Source organism: Poecilia formosa, unplaced genomic scaffold (assembly GCF_000485575.1).
Source record: "Poecilia formosa unplaced genomic scaffold, Poecilia_formosa-5.1.2 Scaffold78, whole genome shotgun sequence".
NCBI lineage: Eukaryota > Metazoa > Chordata > Actinopteri > Cyprinodontiformes > Poeciliidae > Poecilia > Poecilia formosa.
In genome coordinates, this window is record NW_006800017.1 from 1,074,385 (window position 1) to 1,092,953 (window position 18,569).

Consider the following 18,569-nt stretch of genomic DNA (forward strand, 5'->3'; position numbering starts at 1 on the left):
GCACTATGTCAACATATTTTTACAAGTAAAAGTACAAATCACCCATCTAAAGCGCTACGCAAGTATGTGTAAAAGAGTTTTCTGTAAAAAATAAGCAATTTAAACCAGAAACTTCTTTTTCAATATTCTTATTAAACTAATATTTAGGTAATTTATTATGTTAAACACGGTGCAGTACTTCCATTCACAATATACACTGTATATCCACAAGAAATAGCACAGCTTCAGCAGATATAAAAATAACAGCTTGTGTAGAAGTCTCATTTTAACATTGTTTAAAATATTGCTCTTCATTCAGTGAAACTACTCCGAATGCGTAAAAGAGCAAGACATTTGACACTACTGTAGCAATACTTCATACTAATATCCCTCAAGTAAAAATACAACATAGTAAAATTACTTTTAAATGTATTTTTTTTCCCTAAGAATATTTCTCCGGTAAATATAGCTAGTTACTACACACCACTGCTTAGTTGTTGTTTAGCATGCTGTCACCCACTTCAGTAAAGACCTTGTTACTGACAGGAATCTAACTGCTGAACATTTTAGACAAGCTAATTAAACAAAAACAAACACACACACACAAAAAAATACAACTAAATAAATACATAAATTAACATGACATGCCAAGACAAATAACCTGAAGCCTGGAACAATGCTTCACCCTAACATTTGAATTTTGAAGCTAACCACAGCTCAAATGAGCTTCCTGTTTGCCATTAACATCAATGGCACCTATTGTGGTATGCCACGTTGCTGCTGCTGCCTATCTGCTCTGAGGTTTAGCAAGCTGTGTTTTCAGTGATGGCATTCCTCATGTTTCAATTGCTGCAGATTATTTCAGCTACAGTTTCCTCTATATCATCTTGAACCAGTTCACCCATCTTCAGCTGACCACAACAGGCGTCTTAATTCCATCTGGATATCTAAATGCATTCAGTGACTGCCATACTATTGGAATACGTCCACAAGAAATTAAGCAGGCATGCCTGATAACGTGGCCAGTGAGTGTATTAATTCTGAACACAATTTGTTAATTGCAATTTATCAATAATGCTGGACCTCCTTTCATTCAAAAGAGCTTCCTGTAGTTATAACACAGCTATTAAAACAGACAGTCTTTTTACAGTTTAGGAGTTTCCCCACATTCACAAACACAATCCCATGTCAAATATTTGCACAAAGAAACTGCACAGGATATCAATTATGGGCTGACCAAGAGAACCCGGAAAAGTTTTTATTTGGCAAACTCCATCTGATACAGAACACTGGATAAGGCACTTGAACAATTTATTTTAATAAGAACAGTGAACATGTTCAAAAAGTAATCAAGAGGAGAAAAAAAAAAACTGGATTGTCATGTATCTGTTTTTAAAACAGGATTAGGTAAGATAAAAAATATATCTTCAAATTTTCCCAAAAATCACAAACCTTCCACAAATTTAGCTTCAAATGTCTGCTAAAAATTGCTAATCTAAACTAAAAACATGCTCACCAGCCAGTTAGGGCAAAATGGGAAACAACCCAAAACATAAAGAAAAATAACAATCAATGTAAAAACAATAAACTTACACACAAAAAAAGACTACCAAGCTAAAGAAAGATCACTTAAACTGCCAATCAAATAAATCTTTGAGGATTAAAGCTTTTCAGTGGTTGATCATAAGAAAAGAAAATACAGTAGTTCGACAAGAGATATTAATAAAAATAAAATAAAATAAACTGGTGACTACATTATGTGCATTTGCTATTTCATTAAACATTTTCCAAGGTTATGAAACAGCTGCACATCAACACCAGAATACCAAACTAATGTACTGAACAGTAACACATTTGAAGAAAAACTTCACTTTCCCATTTTTAAAAAAACAAAATGCATTTCTCAAGGAACATATAATTCAAATCACTTTGTTATCATTTGACACAAAAACGTCTCAGTTGTACACAAAATTGAAACCAAGGGAGCTGTGAGACTGTGGCAGGTGTCTTGGTTTACAGACAAACATTGCTATCTTACTTTGTCGTAATGGGTAAAAAAAAAAAAAAAAATCACCTTTGAACATAAAAAAAAAAAAACAGAAAGAAAGAAATCTCTCCAGATTTCTTTTTGTTTGTCACACAGCACAACATCCACCGTACAGTGTGCAACTATAATGCAGCAAACTAAAACTCAGTGCCCAAAAATATGCAAGAAAATGGGAGTGCTGAAGACAATCCCCATTTGGAACAAAACCATTGGCACATTTTTTTTTTATTTATTTATATAGATATTTTTTTAAGAAGAATCCCCTCCCATTAGGATTCATGAGTGTGAATCTTAGTCCTTCAGTAAGTTGGAGGTTGGTACTCCCCCTGTGGCCCTTGGTTGTTGGAGAAAGGCGCTTGCTGGTAGCTCGACGGGGCAGGTGGGTACGGAGACGAGTGGTCCTGGGCGGGGTCTGTGTAATCCTGATTAAACTCACTCACTCCTTGGCGATATCTTCCTAACGCAAAATAGGACAAAAGAGCCTGTGGAGAGAGATGTCTGTATTAACCAAGTGTAAGAGGTTTCAATCCCTACAAAATTCAAACAAGATCAAATTTTGTGAAGTCCTTTGAGGGGACCAAGAGGCTCACCCAGGTAACGACCGAGAAAAAGGAGAATGCGATCACGGCCCTGGCGGCGTCTGCCATGACGAACTCCATTTTGGTTTTGGTCCACTGGTTGGTCAGGACACAGAAGCAGATGAACCAGAGGAATGTCCAAGCTCCTATTTAAGAAAAAAAAAAAAAAAAATCAGGTTATAGGTAGGATAAAATATGCATGTTTAAAATGTAGGTAGGGCGTAAAGTCCTGAAAATCGATTTATTTCTATTTTATCCATATATTTTACACAAATACAGTGAGAACACGCCACATTAGCACCAGATATATGTCACAAATGCACCATTATTATGATATCATTGCACACAAAATCAGTTTTGCAAATGACTGCTTGGTTGACTGGCAATTATATTCGAAATTCTTTGAATTCAGAAGACGATATTTAGGAGGGCAGATGTGAGACGTGATGTAAACGAAGGACATTTGCTCTTAGTTTACATCTGTCAAATAAGGCGTTTCTCAACCAAATTACAAAATTTTCAATACGACCAATTATTATGATAGACATAAGAATTACATTTTATCCATCTTGGGGTCGTCTTACTAATGCTGTAAGACAACATTATATAGTTCAGTCTATTTAACGCCATCAGTACTTTCTAACACATAATCTTTTCTAATATCATACAACAGTTCTTGACCTTCTCTTCAAAATCAAAAAGTTTACTATTAAACTTGGTCCCTTCCATTGATCGATGGCCAATGCAAGGGACGGCTGTTCGCCTGCTCCCTGCGGAAGCAGCGCTATGTTAGAAAATATGCATTGCAGCTCAAAATGCCAAAACTAGAAGTCGCATCACCAAAATTGATGTGGACAAAGTTTCTTAGAAAGATTCTCCAACAACAGAGCCACTGTGCAAAAGTTGTACGTCTGGAAATCTGGCGGTCCCCCCCATCTGGTGGGACCGCTTGCTAACTGCTTGCTAACTCGTGGGAAAGGATTTTCCTATACAGACTAATTTACTGTAAAAACTGAACTACATGATTGAAGATGTAGATTTGAGAGAATCATCCAATATATAATTTTATAAGTATTAACTGTTCTGAGAACTGCCTCACATCTGTCAGACTGAAAGATGGCAGGGACTTTGTCTTTCATTTGTTCTAAAAACTTCTTTAACATTTCTTGGTTTGGAGATGTTTTAGCCAACTTCATTCTGTCAGAAAGTTTCTGTTTAAGGAGTTTCATAACTGCATGTGTGACCATAATCAGACCTGAGTATGGTTTGGGAAATTCAATTAAATTCAAAAATACATATATATATTTTTTTATACCAGAGGGAAATAAAATGTGTTCTTCAAAGATATACAGATCTATACCAGTCTGTAATTGGACAAGCCTTCAAACTGTAGATTTAACCAGGCTGATGAATTTTAACTTGTTGGGACGTTGGGATCATTTATCATACAATTATCGCCTTTTCTGTTTAATCTGATACAAACACATAAAAAGGGGGGGGGGGGAAACAACAAAAAACAATCACCTGAAAAGGTTAGATCTCCAATAACGATGTATTTCCTCTCTGTGGCATTACTGATGTTTGGGAAATAGGCGTCCAGTAGCAAGAAGATGACACAACCCAAGAAGGCCAGGATTCCAATTCCCACTGCATAGCTGCATGCACTGTCGTTACCGTTGAACATGCATGTGGTTTCTGCCTGTGTTTTTGGGTTAATGTAGCCTTCAGCTGTAATGCTTGCAAAAACCACTATGGAAAATACCTGCAAAAGAAGAAACAAGCAGAGTCAATTCCTGGTAGGCTTCTTGTGTAGCCCCATAAAAAGTCCCCAAAAAACCCAATAAAGAAAATGCGTGCCTCCTGACCCAGAGAAGTACAGTCAACAGACCATGCTTGTTAAGTTTCAATTCCTGCCTGGTTTTAACAAAGATATTATTTTTAAAAAAAAGAGGAACGAGTCTGTAAGTCACTCCAGCACCTAACTCATAAAAACGTCATACATCACTGTCTCTACCATTTCTTCACATCTGCATTTGTGTTCATAGTATGGCTTTTTTTTTTTTTCATAATTTAAGGGCACAGAACATATTTTTTCTAAGCCCTTCACTTCAGTAATTTATACAGTGATCCTTTTCTTAATTGAACATTGCTGACCTACATTTGAGAAATGGCTAAATGCCATAGTTTTATAACCCTATATAAAATATAATCTATCTATATATATATATATATATATATATATATATATATATATATATATATATATATATATATATATAAAATATAAAGATTTTTTGTTTTGTTTTGTTTTTTAAACAGAAATATCCAGTTATGTGATGAATAACCTGTAGGGTGGCTCAGTGGTTAGATCTGTTGCCTTCCAAGTTGAAATTCCAGTCTGGACTCTTTTTGCATGGAGTTTTCATTGTTCTCCCTGAGCATGGTTATCTTCAGTCCATGCACATGACTGCAAGGCTAATTATTCACTCCAAGTGGACTTTAGGTGTAAGCGACAAATTGTGAATGTTGCACACATTTTTAATTCGGGCTGTAGCGACACACTAATCTCACGATAAAAAAAAATGATACACGATGTTCTGCTCACAATACGATATACATCACGATATTCAGCAAGCAATATGATCTGATATTATTTGATACATGTTAAAGATTTTCTGAAAGATTTTAGAGGGACACAGTGATTTTTGTGATATTGTGTGACTGTTCCATAGACTTAGACTGAGTTAATTGAACTGATGGTGTAATACCGGCATAATAAATGTTGCTTTGTTATACATTTGCTTTGTTTAAATGTTAATTGTGTGGCTTTGTGTATTTGGTAAATGCAGAAAAGGAACCTTTTTTGTCTTATTCACTTTATTAAATAATGTAATTTATCTATTTAATTTCATTTTTTAATTAATTGTAACAGGTTGTTTCATTACATGTCATTTTTAATGTACATGTGCAACTTGGGTAAAAAAATATCATGTGTGACAGCCGCCATTTAATTCATGACAGGCCTCACATGAAACTCAAAGTAGGATTTAATGCATCGATACTCCCAGATGAAAAATCAATACTTTGAGGAATAAAATATTGATAAATATCGTAGAATTTATAAAATTACACAGCCCTATTTTTAATCAATAACTGCATTTTGAGCCCACACATCATTTCTCTCATAATGCAACTTCCCTTGTGTCAACAATAACACATTTGAAACTTTTAAATATATTGGGATTTTTTTTTATAAACTGTTAAATGTGATCAGTCAGTAATCAGTTTAAAGTCGATTGACCTTTTTACATGCTCTGAAATGCTCCTCCAATGTAAAGTTGAACTACACTGGTACAGAAAAGCAAAGAGGAAGAAAGGCAGGCAGGTAGCAACAGATGACGCTGGGAAATTTTCACAGTTCCTGCTAACTACTAACACGAAACACAGCAATATGTGCAGAAGCTAGAGCTACATGTTTTGTTTCCCTACTCTTTTCTTTCCCAGTTAAGTACGATTAGTGTAGCTTCCAAGTAGACCACAAAGATTATCCCCCTGTACAGTATTTGTCTCTTTTACTGCAGTGACACAGCAGTGCACATGCTAGCCTCAAGCTACAATCAACTAAAGACATATTATGGACACTTTGTGAAAGTTTATAATCGGCTCATACTTGAGAAACGGTTAATGTACCATTCAAAGCGCACAGCCAACAAGCAGTTTAGTCTATACTTCTCTGTGAAGCCTGGAAGCTGACATATGTTAATAACCTTTAAGGTTGACAGTTGCTAACGTTAACGTCTAAGTCACTCACCCAGCTCAGGAAGCGCAGAATAGTCTGTGGTTTCTTCACAAAGCTCTCAAAATCAAAGGCCCCACCGGCCAGAGAGGCACCATAAGCATTGCTCTGCATTATTTCACGCTCTGAAAAAAAGCTGTCAGGCAAATTTAAGACGAGTTGTGAACTCTTTCTGTCAAAGCTCGGGAGGAGTTTAGATCTATAGCAACCTACTTCCTGAGAACTTTTTTAAAGACCGCCCCCTTTTTGATGCGTTTACGATTAGCTCGGAAAGATCGAATCATTTAGCAAGTGTATTTGTTGCATTTTCAGATTTAAGAAACATTCACGGATAAAAATCTTTGTATTTAATCTATACTTATTTCTCAGGCGAGCTCAATATAGGAATGTCTAAATATCAATAAATGTTTCCAGGAACCAATAAATAGTGCAATAGCGCTTTAGCATCGACCTTTGGCTTCCTTAACTTCTTCAACCACCTGTGGTGCGTTGTCATGTTTTTTTTTTTTTAACATTGCTTACTCTGTGAAGAACACAGAAGGGTGCCACAACTGCGCTGCCCATAAAATCTAATATAGCATGATTTAATATCATGTCATAATTGTACACATGAACTTTGTAGCAAGAAGGTTCAGGATGCGAAGTCCAGCCTAAGGCCTTTTCTGCCTGGGTGGTGCAAAACAGACTGCGTGGATTTTCTAAATTGTCCATTATGTGTGCGCGATGGTTTATTTGTATGATTGCGTGTCTCTGTGTTGCCCTGCGATTTACTGGCAACCAGGGTGCATCCTGCTCCTCACCTCACCTAATAACTGTTGGAGATCATGTGCCCTTTTGTCCTTTTGGCGTGATAAAATAAGTTGCAGTTCTAGATTCTGACCACTGGATGGCAGTGTGCACTCAGGTATGAAGGCAATGCAGCAGATTCGAAGAAATTTCAGAATGCAAGGGAAAACAAACCAACAAAGATATAAAGTATTTGATTGTATTTAAAAAAATAGTCATAATTTTTGCATACTGTTATCAATATTATTAGTAATAATATTAGCACTCCCAGAACACGTCGCAGTGGAGGACCCAAACAGTTTATGCATAGGTTACTGAGTAAAGTTCAAACTTTAAACAAACTTGTTTAATGCCAGAAAAAATAAAAATAATCAAAATCATAAAGTCAAATGTGCCACTTCAAAAGCAAAATGTCAATCTCTTCAAATTTGACATACAGAAACCTGCAGAGATATAAGAGACTTCAATCTAATTAAAAATGTGACCAATGTTATCTTATTGACTTGTTTTTCTGTAGTTTCCTCTGCACCGAATATGTCAAAGATGCAACTAATTGCAGATAAGCCGCAGCTGTAAGAGAGAAAGAGGAAGTGTGACTTTTTCTGCCCTTTGCCCAGTTTATTTCTTTAGTTTATTCAGTCACTTCTTTCTTTTTTGACATATTACTTATTGGTGTGAGACACTGATGCGCAGGCAGATATGTTAAAAAGCTGCAGAGAGGTGTTAATTCTGTGCACATCATAGAAAGAAACGGAACCTTTTACTCCTTCTTGTTCCTTACGCAGCTTTGCATCATAAGAAGGAACTGGTAAGCTTTGGTGATCTATTTTCAGTGTTTCTGATAATCCACTACCTCCAGCAACAATATGTGGTTGATGTGGACTAAGCCAGTGTAAGTTTCACACTGCAAACGGTGATCAGCATCAGCCATGGCAAACGGTGGGAGTGTCAGTGTCGACATTTGTGAAGAGGATTATGACTATCAGTAAGTTTTTTTTTTTATGTATTGTGTATTTTTTATATATATATATATATTTTTAAGAACATATTCAATGTTAAACAGTATTAAAGATCATAACTCAAATTTAAGTAGACATTAAGCAAGAGGTAATGTTTCTTTAAAATCTTGCAGTATTTAAAGCCTTTTCTCCTGTTCAGAATTGAAGCATCAAAGAATTAAGCTAATTTAATGACATAATTTAGTTCAGTTAAATCAAAGCTCTCTATCTATTATTGAAAGTTATCCAGAATAGCTTTGCTGAAAGATTGTGAGATGTTTATTCAGTGTTATTTCCACTCGCTTGCAGAAACCTTGGAGAAAGTGGACCCAGTCGGGGCTCTTTCCAACTCTTCAAAGAACCAGCATGTAACGGCCAGGGGAATCCTGAAGACATACAGATGGAAATGTTCACAAAAAACTCAGACACGTCTGGTATTTACTCCAACCAAAGTTTTCAGCTCAGAATATTGCTTAAAATGCCAATGAAATAAACTATGTTTTTCAGACAGCGAGTCAACAAGCAGCAGCAGCAGCAGCAAAGAATCATCTAATGGATACCAAGTGAGATCTTTGCAAAGAAACAACTGGTCATCTGCTACCAGGAAGATGCTCTCCTCCATGCCCAGTCGCAAAACTGGTTAGATAAAGCCCACTTTTTGACAATTTTTAATCTACACAACTGAGATATTTACTGTTTCTTTCCTTACTTTCACAGGGTTACATAGTTCTACAGGCATGGCTGTACGAGCCAGGCAAACATGTGCACTACCGAAGCACCAGACCTCGTCCCGTGACTCCCTCCACATCCCCAGAGCGACCCAGGCTGATATCACATCACCAGAGTTTGAGGAAATCAGTACTGAAGGTAAGCGGAAGATATGAATTGACCAAATTGAAAGCATAAACAGGCAACACTCGTACTCTCGGGGCGAGTTGAAACTGTTTCTATGTTGACGATATCCACAGACGAAGCAAATAATTTGGCTGGCTCAGGCTTGTGGTGTGCTGAAACCAATAAGGAGCAGCTGGTGTCAGATCTCCGAGGCCTCTCTGAGAGTGAAGGCATGCGTAAGCTGCGAGCGATGCCACTCAGCCTGGCGGACAAGATGGAAATCAGGTAAATGGAACAAAGATCCCATTCACAAATATCCTGAGCAATCCAATCAGCCAGTTTTTAAACCGGGTCTGACCGTTGTCCTAAACGTTGGGACAGCTTCCCAAAAATCACATTTGGAGCTAACTAATGAGGCGAAGTGCGGATGAAAGTGTACCAAGGATCTCCTAAAAAAAAAAAAAAGAAAGAGTTAACTTTTCTGAAATGACTCCCCTTGTTACCTGGGAATCTCCTGGTAAAAAGATATATAAACAACAAGGTGATCAGCTAACCTCCAATAATTGAGCTTTTCCGTGGAATCGTCATCAATGGTTTTAATTGTTTCATAGTTTTAGTGGCTAGAATTCTAAATTAAAAAGGAAGCTCTTTTTAAAGTAAAGGTTGTTTTCATTATTGGATATTATTTAGCAGAGAGAGAGAGGAGTTGTTTTTTTTGTTGTTTTTTTTTGTATTTGTAGGTTTTGCATTCCTTTTGGTGGCTGAGTAAATTCGCTGTGCTCACCAGGTTATAAAATCATTTCTGTTATTTACATGCCCTCACTGGCCATCTCATGATGGACATGTCCGTGATGACGGACAGAAATCCAATCGCATAACAAAAATGAAAACTCTTTAGGCCTCTAGAATGGGATTTAATTTTGAAAAGTTGCTGTTTAATGAAACTATTATCGCACTTGTTGATGCCAGGTCTGAGCACGCTAATTTTGGAGTTTGAATCAAAAATTGTGTCCTTTTTGCCAATATTTGGAGTAACCCATTTCTACTTATCTGTTTTTCACAAGGAAGCATTGTTTTAGCCCGTTAGCTAAGAATTCGGTCATCAACAGGAACGTCCCTTGCCATAATCTTCCATGCATGTACCTTTCAAGGGTAGGTTAAAAAAGATTTACTGCTCCTACAAGGTTTGAACTGTTTATTGGCTATTGACCACTTGCATGTGGTTTGTTTGCTTCCTTCAAGATGTGGCGCCATTGCAGATATACCCCCCGATTTTCCACCTCCCTCAAGTTGTGGAACTCGTCCATGAAAAAACTGAGCGGACGTTATGGAACCGGAGTCCTCTCCTACTTCACTTTTCTCCGAACGCTCCTGTTCATTAACCTGCTTTTCTTCATTATTACCTTCTTGTTTCTGGTTCTTCCTCAAGCCATCCACCCCCCGCCTGACTCCCATCGCACGTCTTTCTCTTGGATTGAACTTTTGACGGGCATAGTGAGTTGGTTGTACTAAACTTTATTTGTTTCTGTAGTTCCTATTTAACAAATTTGATCTGGAGCTTGTCTCAATGTTTCATTTTTGACAGGGTTACCTTTCTCAGAGCTTGATGTTTTATGGTTACTACTCAAACATCACGATTAAAGCTACGAGCATAACATCTATGGTACCTTACTGCATACCAACTGCCTATGTTTTTACCACCACAATATCCTTCTTTACTATCTGCATTATTCTGGTGTACAGGTTGGTATACAATATTCACTTTAACATATTTTGCCTTTGTTTTCCCATCAGTTGCAGGTATCTAAAGGTCATTTTTCTCCTTGCAGCATGTCCAAGTCATTTGGGAAAAGTTTTCAGGTGTTCAAGTCTGATGGGAATCTGTCAGAAAACGTTTTCTGCTCCTGGGACTTTAAGGTCACCAAAAAGCCTTCCATCAGACTTCAGTCTGAAAAGATCAGCACTCAGCTCAAAGTATGCAACCATTTTATTCATACCTTTGTCACAACAAATTTATACTCGCAGTCTTGGCTTGTTTTATTGCTAAAACTATTGGGTTAATTCAATGGAACTAATTCTAACACAGGAAATTTCTCACGCATTTGTTTTCACACCTCTGGTTTTGTCTTGATCTTTTGCAGCATAGTGTTTTATGTGAGATAAATGTGGTCAGCATCTTGTTTGAGAATGATTTTGCCCTAAGGTTTGCATAACGCTGGATGCAGTCATGGGAAGTACACAGCACAAGAATCAAATTTAGAAGAGTTAAGTTTGAGTTGTCATTTTCTGTATAACTTTATTAATCTTTGCAAAGGAGTTTATCTTATCCTTGCAACATTTACTGCATTTTAAACAAGGTTGTGGTCTGGACTTTGATTGGACAGAAGGTTTCCTGCTTTCACATGACAGCCGTGTCAGCTGTTGAAAACGGGGAGCATGCACCCATTTCCTTTCACTTAGCCTTTATCCACTACTTTGACTCAGAAGATTCAAACAAAATGCATTTGAGTCTACAGTGGCAATGTGACGAAATGTGAATAAATTCTGCAAGGCAATGCACAGCAAAGTTCACAAAGTTTCAGTCACGTAGCTACAAAACAAGCTCAAATAATTCCTCCTCCACACGGCTGTAAAATGTGTTTGGGCTAATATGTTTTTTGAGTTTTTCCGTACTGCGTACTATGACCAAACATCTCAAATTTAGTCTCTTTTGTCACTGGTAAGGATCTTGTGGCCCAATTTGCAACTTTGAAAACTTCATTTGCAAACAAAAATATTTCCGTCTCTACCATACCACCTAAAAATATGGAAAGTAAAAGATGTAGCTTCCTTTTTTTTTTTTCTTTTTTTTTTTTTTAAATTGACATCAAGGTAAATGTGCCAGGACACCCACTTCTGAAATGAACGCCAACTTTAGTGTTTTCTTCCCATTAGTGATCACTCTGACTTTAAGTTATAATTCTTATCATATCAACATGCAGCAACAATCATTTCTCTAAGGTCTTACAGGTGTTGCCGATGTCTTTCTTGGCATCGTGTCATCACACACCAGCTCTCTCCAGACCAACTGAATACTGAAGCTTCTGTTTCGAAAGCGGTAGTGTCCCCTGTACTGCTCAATTCATTAAATTATTTTCCCTCTTGAGTCCTGCAGTAGATACAGTTGGGGTGTAGTATTTTATTTCCTCTTTGCCGATACCGACACTAATGTAAAGATCCTTTTTCTCATGTCTATGTGTGTGAGTAAAACTGTTAAACACCACTGATGACGGTGGTTAACATTTAATCATTATCGGCGCCACCTCAAGCAGACTGCTTTTCCAACAGGAGCAGCTTTCTGAGCTGACCAGTGGAGAAGAGGAAAGGACTCTCATGCAGCGGTTCCGCAACTTCCTTGTGCATGTGGCAGCATGGTTCATTTGCCTGGCGAGCATCTTCTTCAGTGCCTTGGGTGTCTACTTACTTTCAAAGGTTAGAGGAAAAGTCAGAGACGTGACAGATTGCAAGTCTACATGAGAACTCCCTTGAGTCTCCTCAACCACTGAGGCATAAACAGAAGACTTCCTGTCACATTGATTTAGTTCTGCTTTTCTTTTCTGCAATGCGTTTTTATCAGAAGTTCATTTTAACACCATTGATTTTTGCCATCGAATGCAGGGTACTAATTTCTCATGTGACATTTATTGCATTCAAGACACTTTTATAAATGCATATGTAGCTCTCTTCTAAGAACTCTTTGCAATGTTTCAGTGCATCATTAAATGGGAACTTAGATGGACAATAAAAGGGCTAGTCGGAAATAAAAGTTGAATTTTTATGTATCCTTGTTTTGTCCCCATCACAAGTTGCTCTGAACTTTATGCTCCTTACTGTGAATTCTTCTTCTTCTTCTACAGAAGGCCATCAGTAAAATGCATCAGAATCTTGATTTGCTGTTCATGGCTGCGGTGGTGTCTGGCTTCAACCTGCTGCTGCCTGGCATCTTCAACTTCTGTGCTTGGATCGAGAAGCATAACTCGCCCAGCACGCGTGTTTATGTCTCCATCTTCAGGTGAGAGGCGGTATTTAACCAAGTCAAGCTTATTTGTATTGCAACAAGGCAGCTGAAAGTGCTTTACGTCATAAAAACACAAAAAAATAAAAGTCATAAAATGGCATGCAGTCAACACAGAAACCAGTGATGCATATTACATTTTGACAAGTGCAAATCGATATCAAAATCAATACAAGTCGTATACATTGGTCAATTCTTCATTTGTTGTGGTCCAAAAACATTTCTAAACGGGTGAGATTTTAGTCTTGATTTAAAGGAACTCTGTGTTTCAGCTGCTTTGCAGTTTTCTGGAAGTTTGTTCCAGATTTGTGGTGCATAGAAGCTGAATGCTGTTTCTCCATGCTTCGTTCTGGTTCGGGGGATGCAGAACCAGAAGAACTGAGAGGTCTGGAAGGTTGATACAACAGCAGACCTCTAATGTATTTTGGTGGTAAACCATTCAGTGATTTATAAACTAAAAACAGTGCTTCAAAATCTGTTTTCTGAGCTACAGGAAGTCGGAGCACATCACCCTGGTGGTAAAATCTTCACCACTATCTTCCTGGTCTTAGTGAGAATGCGAGCTGCAACTTGCATTCTCACTAATGTGAGTTGTAGCTTTAGTGTTTTCTTTTTCTTTCTTTTTAAAATGTATTAACATTTTAGAAACAATGTATCATTTTCCTTCCATTGTACTATTACTTTCTTCTGCAGACTGTTATTTTAAGACGACAGTCTGAAAAAGTACCTGAGCAAATACCTTCACGTAAATTTTAACTGTAATCTTGCACCGAATAATAAATCCATTCTTACTGCAAAAGGATGTGCAATGTTGTTTTATTTTGGTCACAGATGCCAGGAACCTTGTTAAATGGAAATGTTGTTTCCGTCTTGAACTCTCAGGAACCTGCTGCTGAAGATCAGCATTATCGGTGTGCTGTGTTACCACTGGCTTGGAAAAATTGCTGTGGAACAAGACCCTCAAGTTTCAAAGGTTATTAGCTTCCCCATTCTTAAACCTGTCAACGCTAATTACTAATGTGAAACCACACAATTGTATCGTAAAAAAATATGTGGTTCTTTCATCACATTAACAGGTGATCTCATTGACACTCGTGCTGTTTTTTGTTTTTTTAACTTCTTAAAAAAACTGATTTATTTTCTTTTTCTGTGTCTGCGTAGTGCTGGGAGAATTTTGTGGGGCAGGAACTTTATCGCCTGCTCCTGATGGACTTCATCTTTACAGTGCTTTACACTTTTCTAGGCGAGTTCGTATGGAGGTAAATCTGAGCTTCATCAGTCATGTAAGCACATTGCAATGTTTTTTTTACCCGGAGGAAATGACTTTCGGCTCACAACATGCCATCTACCCTCCAGGATTTTCTCCCAAAAAATATTAAGAAAGAACAGAAAGCCTGTGTTTGACATCGCTCGAAATGTTCTGGAGCTCGTATATGGACAAACGCTGACTTGGTGACTGTAACGCATTTGAAATTGATCAGGTCATTAACGGAGCGGCCTTGGACTGATTTCCCCATTTTCTGCCTCCAGGCTTGGGGTGTTGTTTGCTCCTCTCCTCCCTGCTGTCCAAATTGCGAAACTGTTTGTGCTGTTTTACATGAAGAAGGTTGGCAAAGCACGCGCCATTGAGACATTACCATAGAGCACGCATAAATATTAAGATCACATTCTTTCTCTTATCTGTCTGTTTTCATCTCCACAGAACAGCCTACTGCTCAACTGTCAGGCATCCAAAAAGCCCTGGAGGGCAACTCGTATGACAACAGTATTCATTGCTCTCTTGTTCTTCCCCTCGTTTCTTGGTGCTGCTGTTTTTGTTGCGTATACAGTTTGGATGTGAGTGACGTGTTACTTCTTGAATATGTTGCTCATAGACAATTCAGCCATTTTACATCACTGTGGCATAAAAACCAAGAGGGGACCCGTGATTATTCTTAAGATTTAATGCCGTTATTTTACTTGGATTAAAAAATGAATTGTATTTACATGTACATATTTGATTAGAGATATAAGTAATAACTTTAACACCAGGAAAAGAGTAGTTTTAGTCAGTGGAAGTAGGTTTTTGTTCTTTGCGATGCAGATATAGGAATGGAAGAATATTTATTATCAATTAGTCAATCGATAGGCTGATTTACTCAACAAATTAGGCTCTAATGATTATCCATACTTCATGAGACTTTGAAAAAGACTTGTATCAAAACATCTCCACTTAGGCTAATTCAAGTCTGATCCAAAAAAACATGGAACCATTTATTTAAACATTCGAATAAGGCCCAATAAAACCTTTCAAGGACTTAAGACCATCTTAAACCTGAATTAAAACATGAAAACTATATTGGAACCAAACTGAGCTAAACCAGAGATTGACGAGCATAACGTAAAAAGGAAAATAACGAGGTGTCCAAAACTGAAAGTTTGTGGAAGGAATAAAAAAAACATGCTTTATTCATTTTTAAAACCATTATTAATTAGCTTTTCAGAAGTCAATATTGTATTTCATGTGTCTTGACCATAATCTCCCAGAATCTCTGTCCTTTACAGAATCAAACCATCATCAGAATGCGGCCCTTTTAGGAACCTAACCAATATGTTGGAGTCTGTGAAGCTGTGGGCCGACAGGATGAAGGACCATCACCAGATTCTGTCTTGGCTCATTCGAGCATACAATGCTTTCACAGATAACCCACTCTTCTTGTTCCTGCCCTCTGGTGTATTTCTGTAGGTACTCGTAGTTATAACTAACCTAGCTTATGTAACCATAACCACAACCAACCTGATGTGGTCTAATGTTTTCATACTTTTCTCCCGTTTTCAGACTGGTAATATATTTCCGTATTCAGGTGGTAGATGGCCAAAGGAGAATCATCAGACGGTTAGAAAAGCAAATTGACGATGTAAGTGAAACCCTACTTTGGTCTAGAGTAAGTAAAACCTGACCAGCATGTTGGCGTCCGGGAAAAATAAAACAAAACGGTATATCATGAAAACAATACATCTTCCTTTCACTTTACAATTATGAGCTATTTTGTGTTGACATAAATCTCAAGAAAGGGATTTATTGGAAGCAAATTGACGATGTAAGTAAAACCTTGCTTTGGACTGGAGTCTAGATTGAAACTATGCAAACTCTTTGAGTCTTCTATTGCATGGCTTGTAAAAAAAAAACTAAACCAAACAATGTTCAACTATAGATTTTAGAATTGAATTCCTAGGTCTATTTAAGTCCAACACTTGGAGCCTTTAGTTTGTGAAAAAGCAAGACACCAGTAAACTGTGATCTGACCTAAATGTTGTTTTCCTCTGTATTCAGGAAGGTAAAGATAAAAAATTCCTCATCACCCAACTGCAGTATTTGTACGAAGAAAATACTCCAAATTCTAGTCACAGACACAGGTAAGCTGGGTTCACTTCCTTTTTGGAAACTTGTTTTGGTAATTGCAGAGCCTATCAGGAATAGCAAATTGCATTGAGAACTATCATGCATTTGGAACTTGTTTTCTTTTCAGAGGAAGATGATGTCTCCGCCTTGTCATGCAAGCTGGTCGTTAAACGGTGTTCTCATCAGTGCTGAGATGCCTGGACACAGAACTTCACTCATAGATGCCAAAGAAAAAATAGAAAACTCTTCTGCATTCATTGTCTAACGCAAATAAAATGCTTTGTATACCATGTACTTTTAGATTCACTTTAAAGTTTATTTGTGTTTGTATAAAGCAAAAATAAAATTTGACCGCATTTTATGTTTCTCCACATGTGTCATGGGGCTTTACACAATAGTCCACGAGTAATTCTCTGAGCTGCGACGTTGTCTTTGTAGAAATATTCCAGAGATGGTATTTGCAGGTTTCTGCAGCGAATCATATATTGGCATCACTTCATTATTTTCCATGAAAAAAAACAAACATCACAGACCCAGTCACTCAATAAATGTCAACCTCTTGGCTACAACACAGCTATAAATATTACGGATTGTAATTTGGGCAAAGAACAAGAGAGTAAATTGTGCAACACTTTTAAAACATGCACTGTCAAATAATTGATGGCCTTTTTCTTGATACGAGTCATTTATCTTCAAAAGAACAACACATTTTTACTGAGAGTTTCTTTATCATTGCTGATCAATGCCAAAACAAAATGCGTAGAAGAGAACTAAATAGAGCTTCAAGTGTCTGATAGAAATCCGGAATGACTGGAAGGCTTTGGAAGAGAGAAGTGGGTGTTGAAAACCTTTTACTAAACGTCTGCAAAACACACGGACAGTGGCAACAAAAATGTTTCGCATATATCTAATTTATATAGTACCCAACACATTCATTTGCACTACAAAAACTTCTCTCAAATTAACTTAAAGGGATAATTGGGATTTATTATTTTGTAGTGAGATCTCAAGTTACTATTAAGTAGAAACAATCCTATCTCTGTGAGTTATTTTAAAATGCTGACGTCTGTTAAATTGGGGAGGAGAAAATCTGTCTGGCTGTTACTTTGCACCAGTCTCAGGATTGTTTTGTTTTTCTACAATCTTGCCGAGATATGAGATCTACTTCAGATAAGGGGTTGGTAGCAACTCCCCATAACATGCCTTCGGCGTCATCTCAAGTGCCTTTGGGCAAGAGTTTAGTGCACATCCTGGACAGGTGGTCGGCCCTTAATGATGCCCCCTCATTTGTGATCATTGTTTTCATCAAACATGCCAAAATTCATAGAATAGATGTGCTTGTACTGTTGTTATCCCTCTCTGTTCGCTTAAACCTGTGAAATGTTGTGGAATATTTAGTGCAGAAAACTAAATGCTCTCATGAAGTGGTGGGAAGTAACGAAGTGCAAGTACTTTGTTGCTGTACTTAAGTACATTTTTCGTGTATCCGTACTTTACTTAAGTAGGTATAATAATGGATACTTTGCTCTTTGCTTTTGTCTCCTGTCATGGTGGCAGACGTTGCAGCAGGAGGGAGGATGAGAACAGTCACGGTGCTCCTTCTGCTTGGTTACTTCTTGCTTATTGCGCCTTGGACAGTGTACATAGTTGAGCGTTGCTTACCGTTAATTGCTATGTTTAATGGTGCAGTTTAATAGTCCAGACAGTTGTGCTTTCTGACATTGGCAATATGGGCAACCGCCCAGGGCATTATTTTTTTTAGGGATGGCATGAGACCACTGCAGATTGTGGCACAGAGGTGAAAGCAAAACAGAATGAAGAAGAATTTGAATTGATACTGGTTCAATTTATTTCAGCTCTAAGTATTTAATATCTAGGTGTTTTTATGGGAATGTGGATCTTTAAGATCAATTTGAGAAGCAATTTTGATAGGTGCACTTAATTTTATTGTGTCATGTAGCGCGGGGTGCTGGTCTTGGTCTTGATTGGGTCTCGGGTTCGGTGGTCTAGACTACAACTCTGCTACGTGGCTCGTTGGTTTCATGTCCTCCCCTGCCTATCCTTTCAGTTGGATTTCTTTCAAAATAAATGCCACTAGTGGCAACAAAAAGTGAA

General features: G+C 37.6%; 2 protein-coding genes across 2 annotated transcripts; one reads left to right on the plus strand and one right to left on the minus strand.

The window, feature by feature from the left end:
* Positions 1-1,200: 1,200 nt before the first annotated feature.
* On the minus strand, positions 1,201-6,644 carry syngr2a (synaptogyrin 2a). The gene is made up of 4 exons (XM_007556344.2): positions 6,416-6,644; positions 4,129-4,366; positions 2,617-2,750; positions 1,201-2,508 (listed from the first exon to the last, which is right to left on the minus strand). The coding sequence occupies exons 1-4, from the start codon at positions 6,512-6,514 to the stop codon at positions 2,326-2,328; spliced, it is 654 nt and encodes a 217-aa protein (XP_007556406.1). The 5' UTR covers positions 6,515-6,644; the 3' UTR covers positions 1,201-2,325.
* Positions 6,645-7,757: 1,113 nt separating this feature from the next.
* On the plus strand, positions 7,758-16,815 carry tmc6a (transmembrane channel-like 6a). Its single transcript, XM_007556345.2, has 20 exons — positions 7,758-8,171; positions 8,494-8,618; positions 8,692-8,823; positions 8,902-9,051; positions 9,153-9,303; positions 10,083-10,170; positions 10,261-10,512; positions 10,604-10,761; positions 10,848-10,992; positions 12,346-12,489; positions 12,915-13,069; positions 13,955-14,045; positions 14,234-14,331; positions 14,429-14,524; positions 14,603-14,678; positions 14,775-14,908; positions 15,617-15,793; positions 15,891-15,969; positions 16,386-16,468; positions 16,582-16,815. The coding sequence occupies exons 1-20, from the start codon at positions 8,116-8,118 to the stop codon at positions 16,589-16,591; spliced, it is 2,400 nt and encodes a 799-aa protein (XP_007556407.1). The 5' UTR covers positions 7,758-8,115; the 3' UTR covers positions 16,592-16,815.
* Positions 16,816-18,569: the final 1,754 nt, after the last annotated feature.

Coding starts and splice junctions, on each gene's coding strand:
- syngr2a (XM_007556344.2), bottom strand. CDS start 6,514: ATGCAGAGCAATGCTTATGGTGCCTCTCTGGCCGGTGGGGCCTTTGAT. Junction 4,367..6,415: donor TTCTGCGCTTCCTGAGCTGG/GTGAGTGACTTA, acceptor CTTCTTTTGCAG/GTATTTTCCATAGTGGTTTT. Junction 2,509..2,616: donor TTTTCTCGGTCGTTACCTGG/GTGAGCCTCTTG, acceptor CTCTCTCCACAG/GCTCTTTTGTCCTATTTTGC.
- tmc6a (XM_007556345.2), top strand. CDS start 8,116: ATGGCAAACGGTGGGAGTGTCAGTGTCGACATTTGTGAAGAGGATTAT. Junction 10,513..10,603: donor TTGAACTTTTGACGGGCATA/GTGAGTTGGTTG, acceptor CATTTTTGACAG/GGTTACCTTTCTCAGAGCTT. Junction 14,046..14,233: donor AAGACCCTCAAGTTTCAAAG/GTTATTAGCTTC, acceptor GTGTCTGCGTAG/TGCTGGGAGAATTTTGTGGG.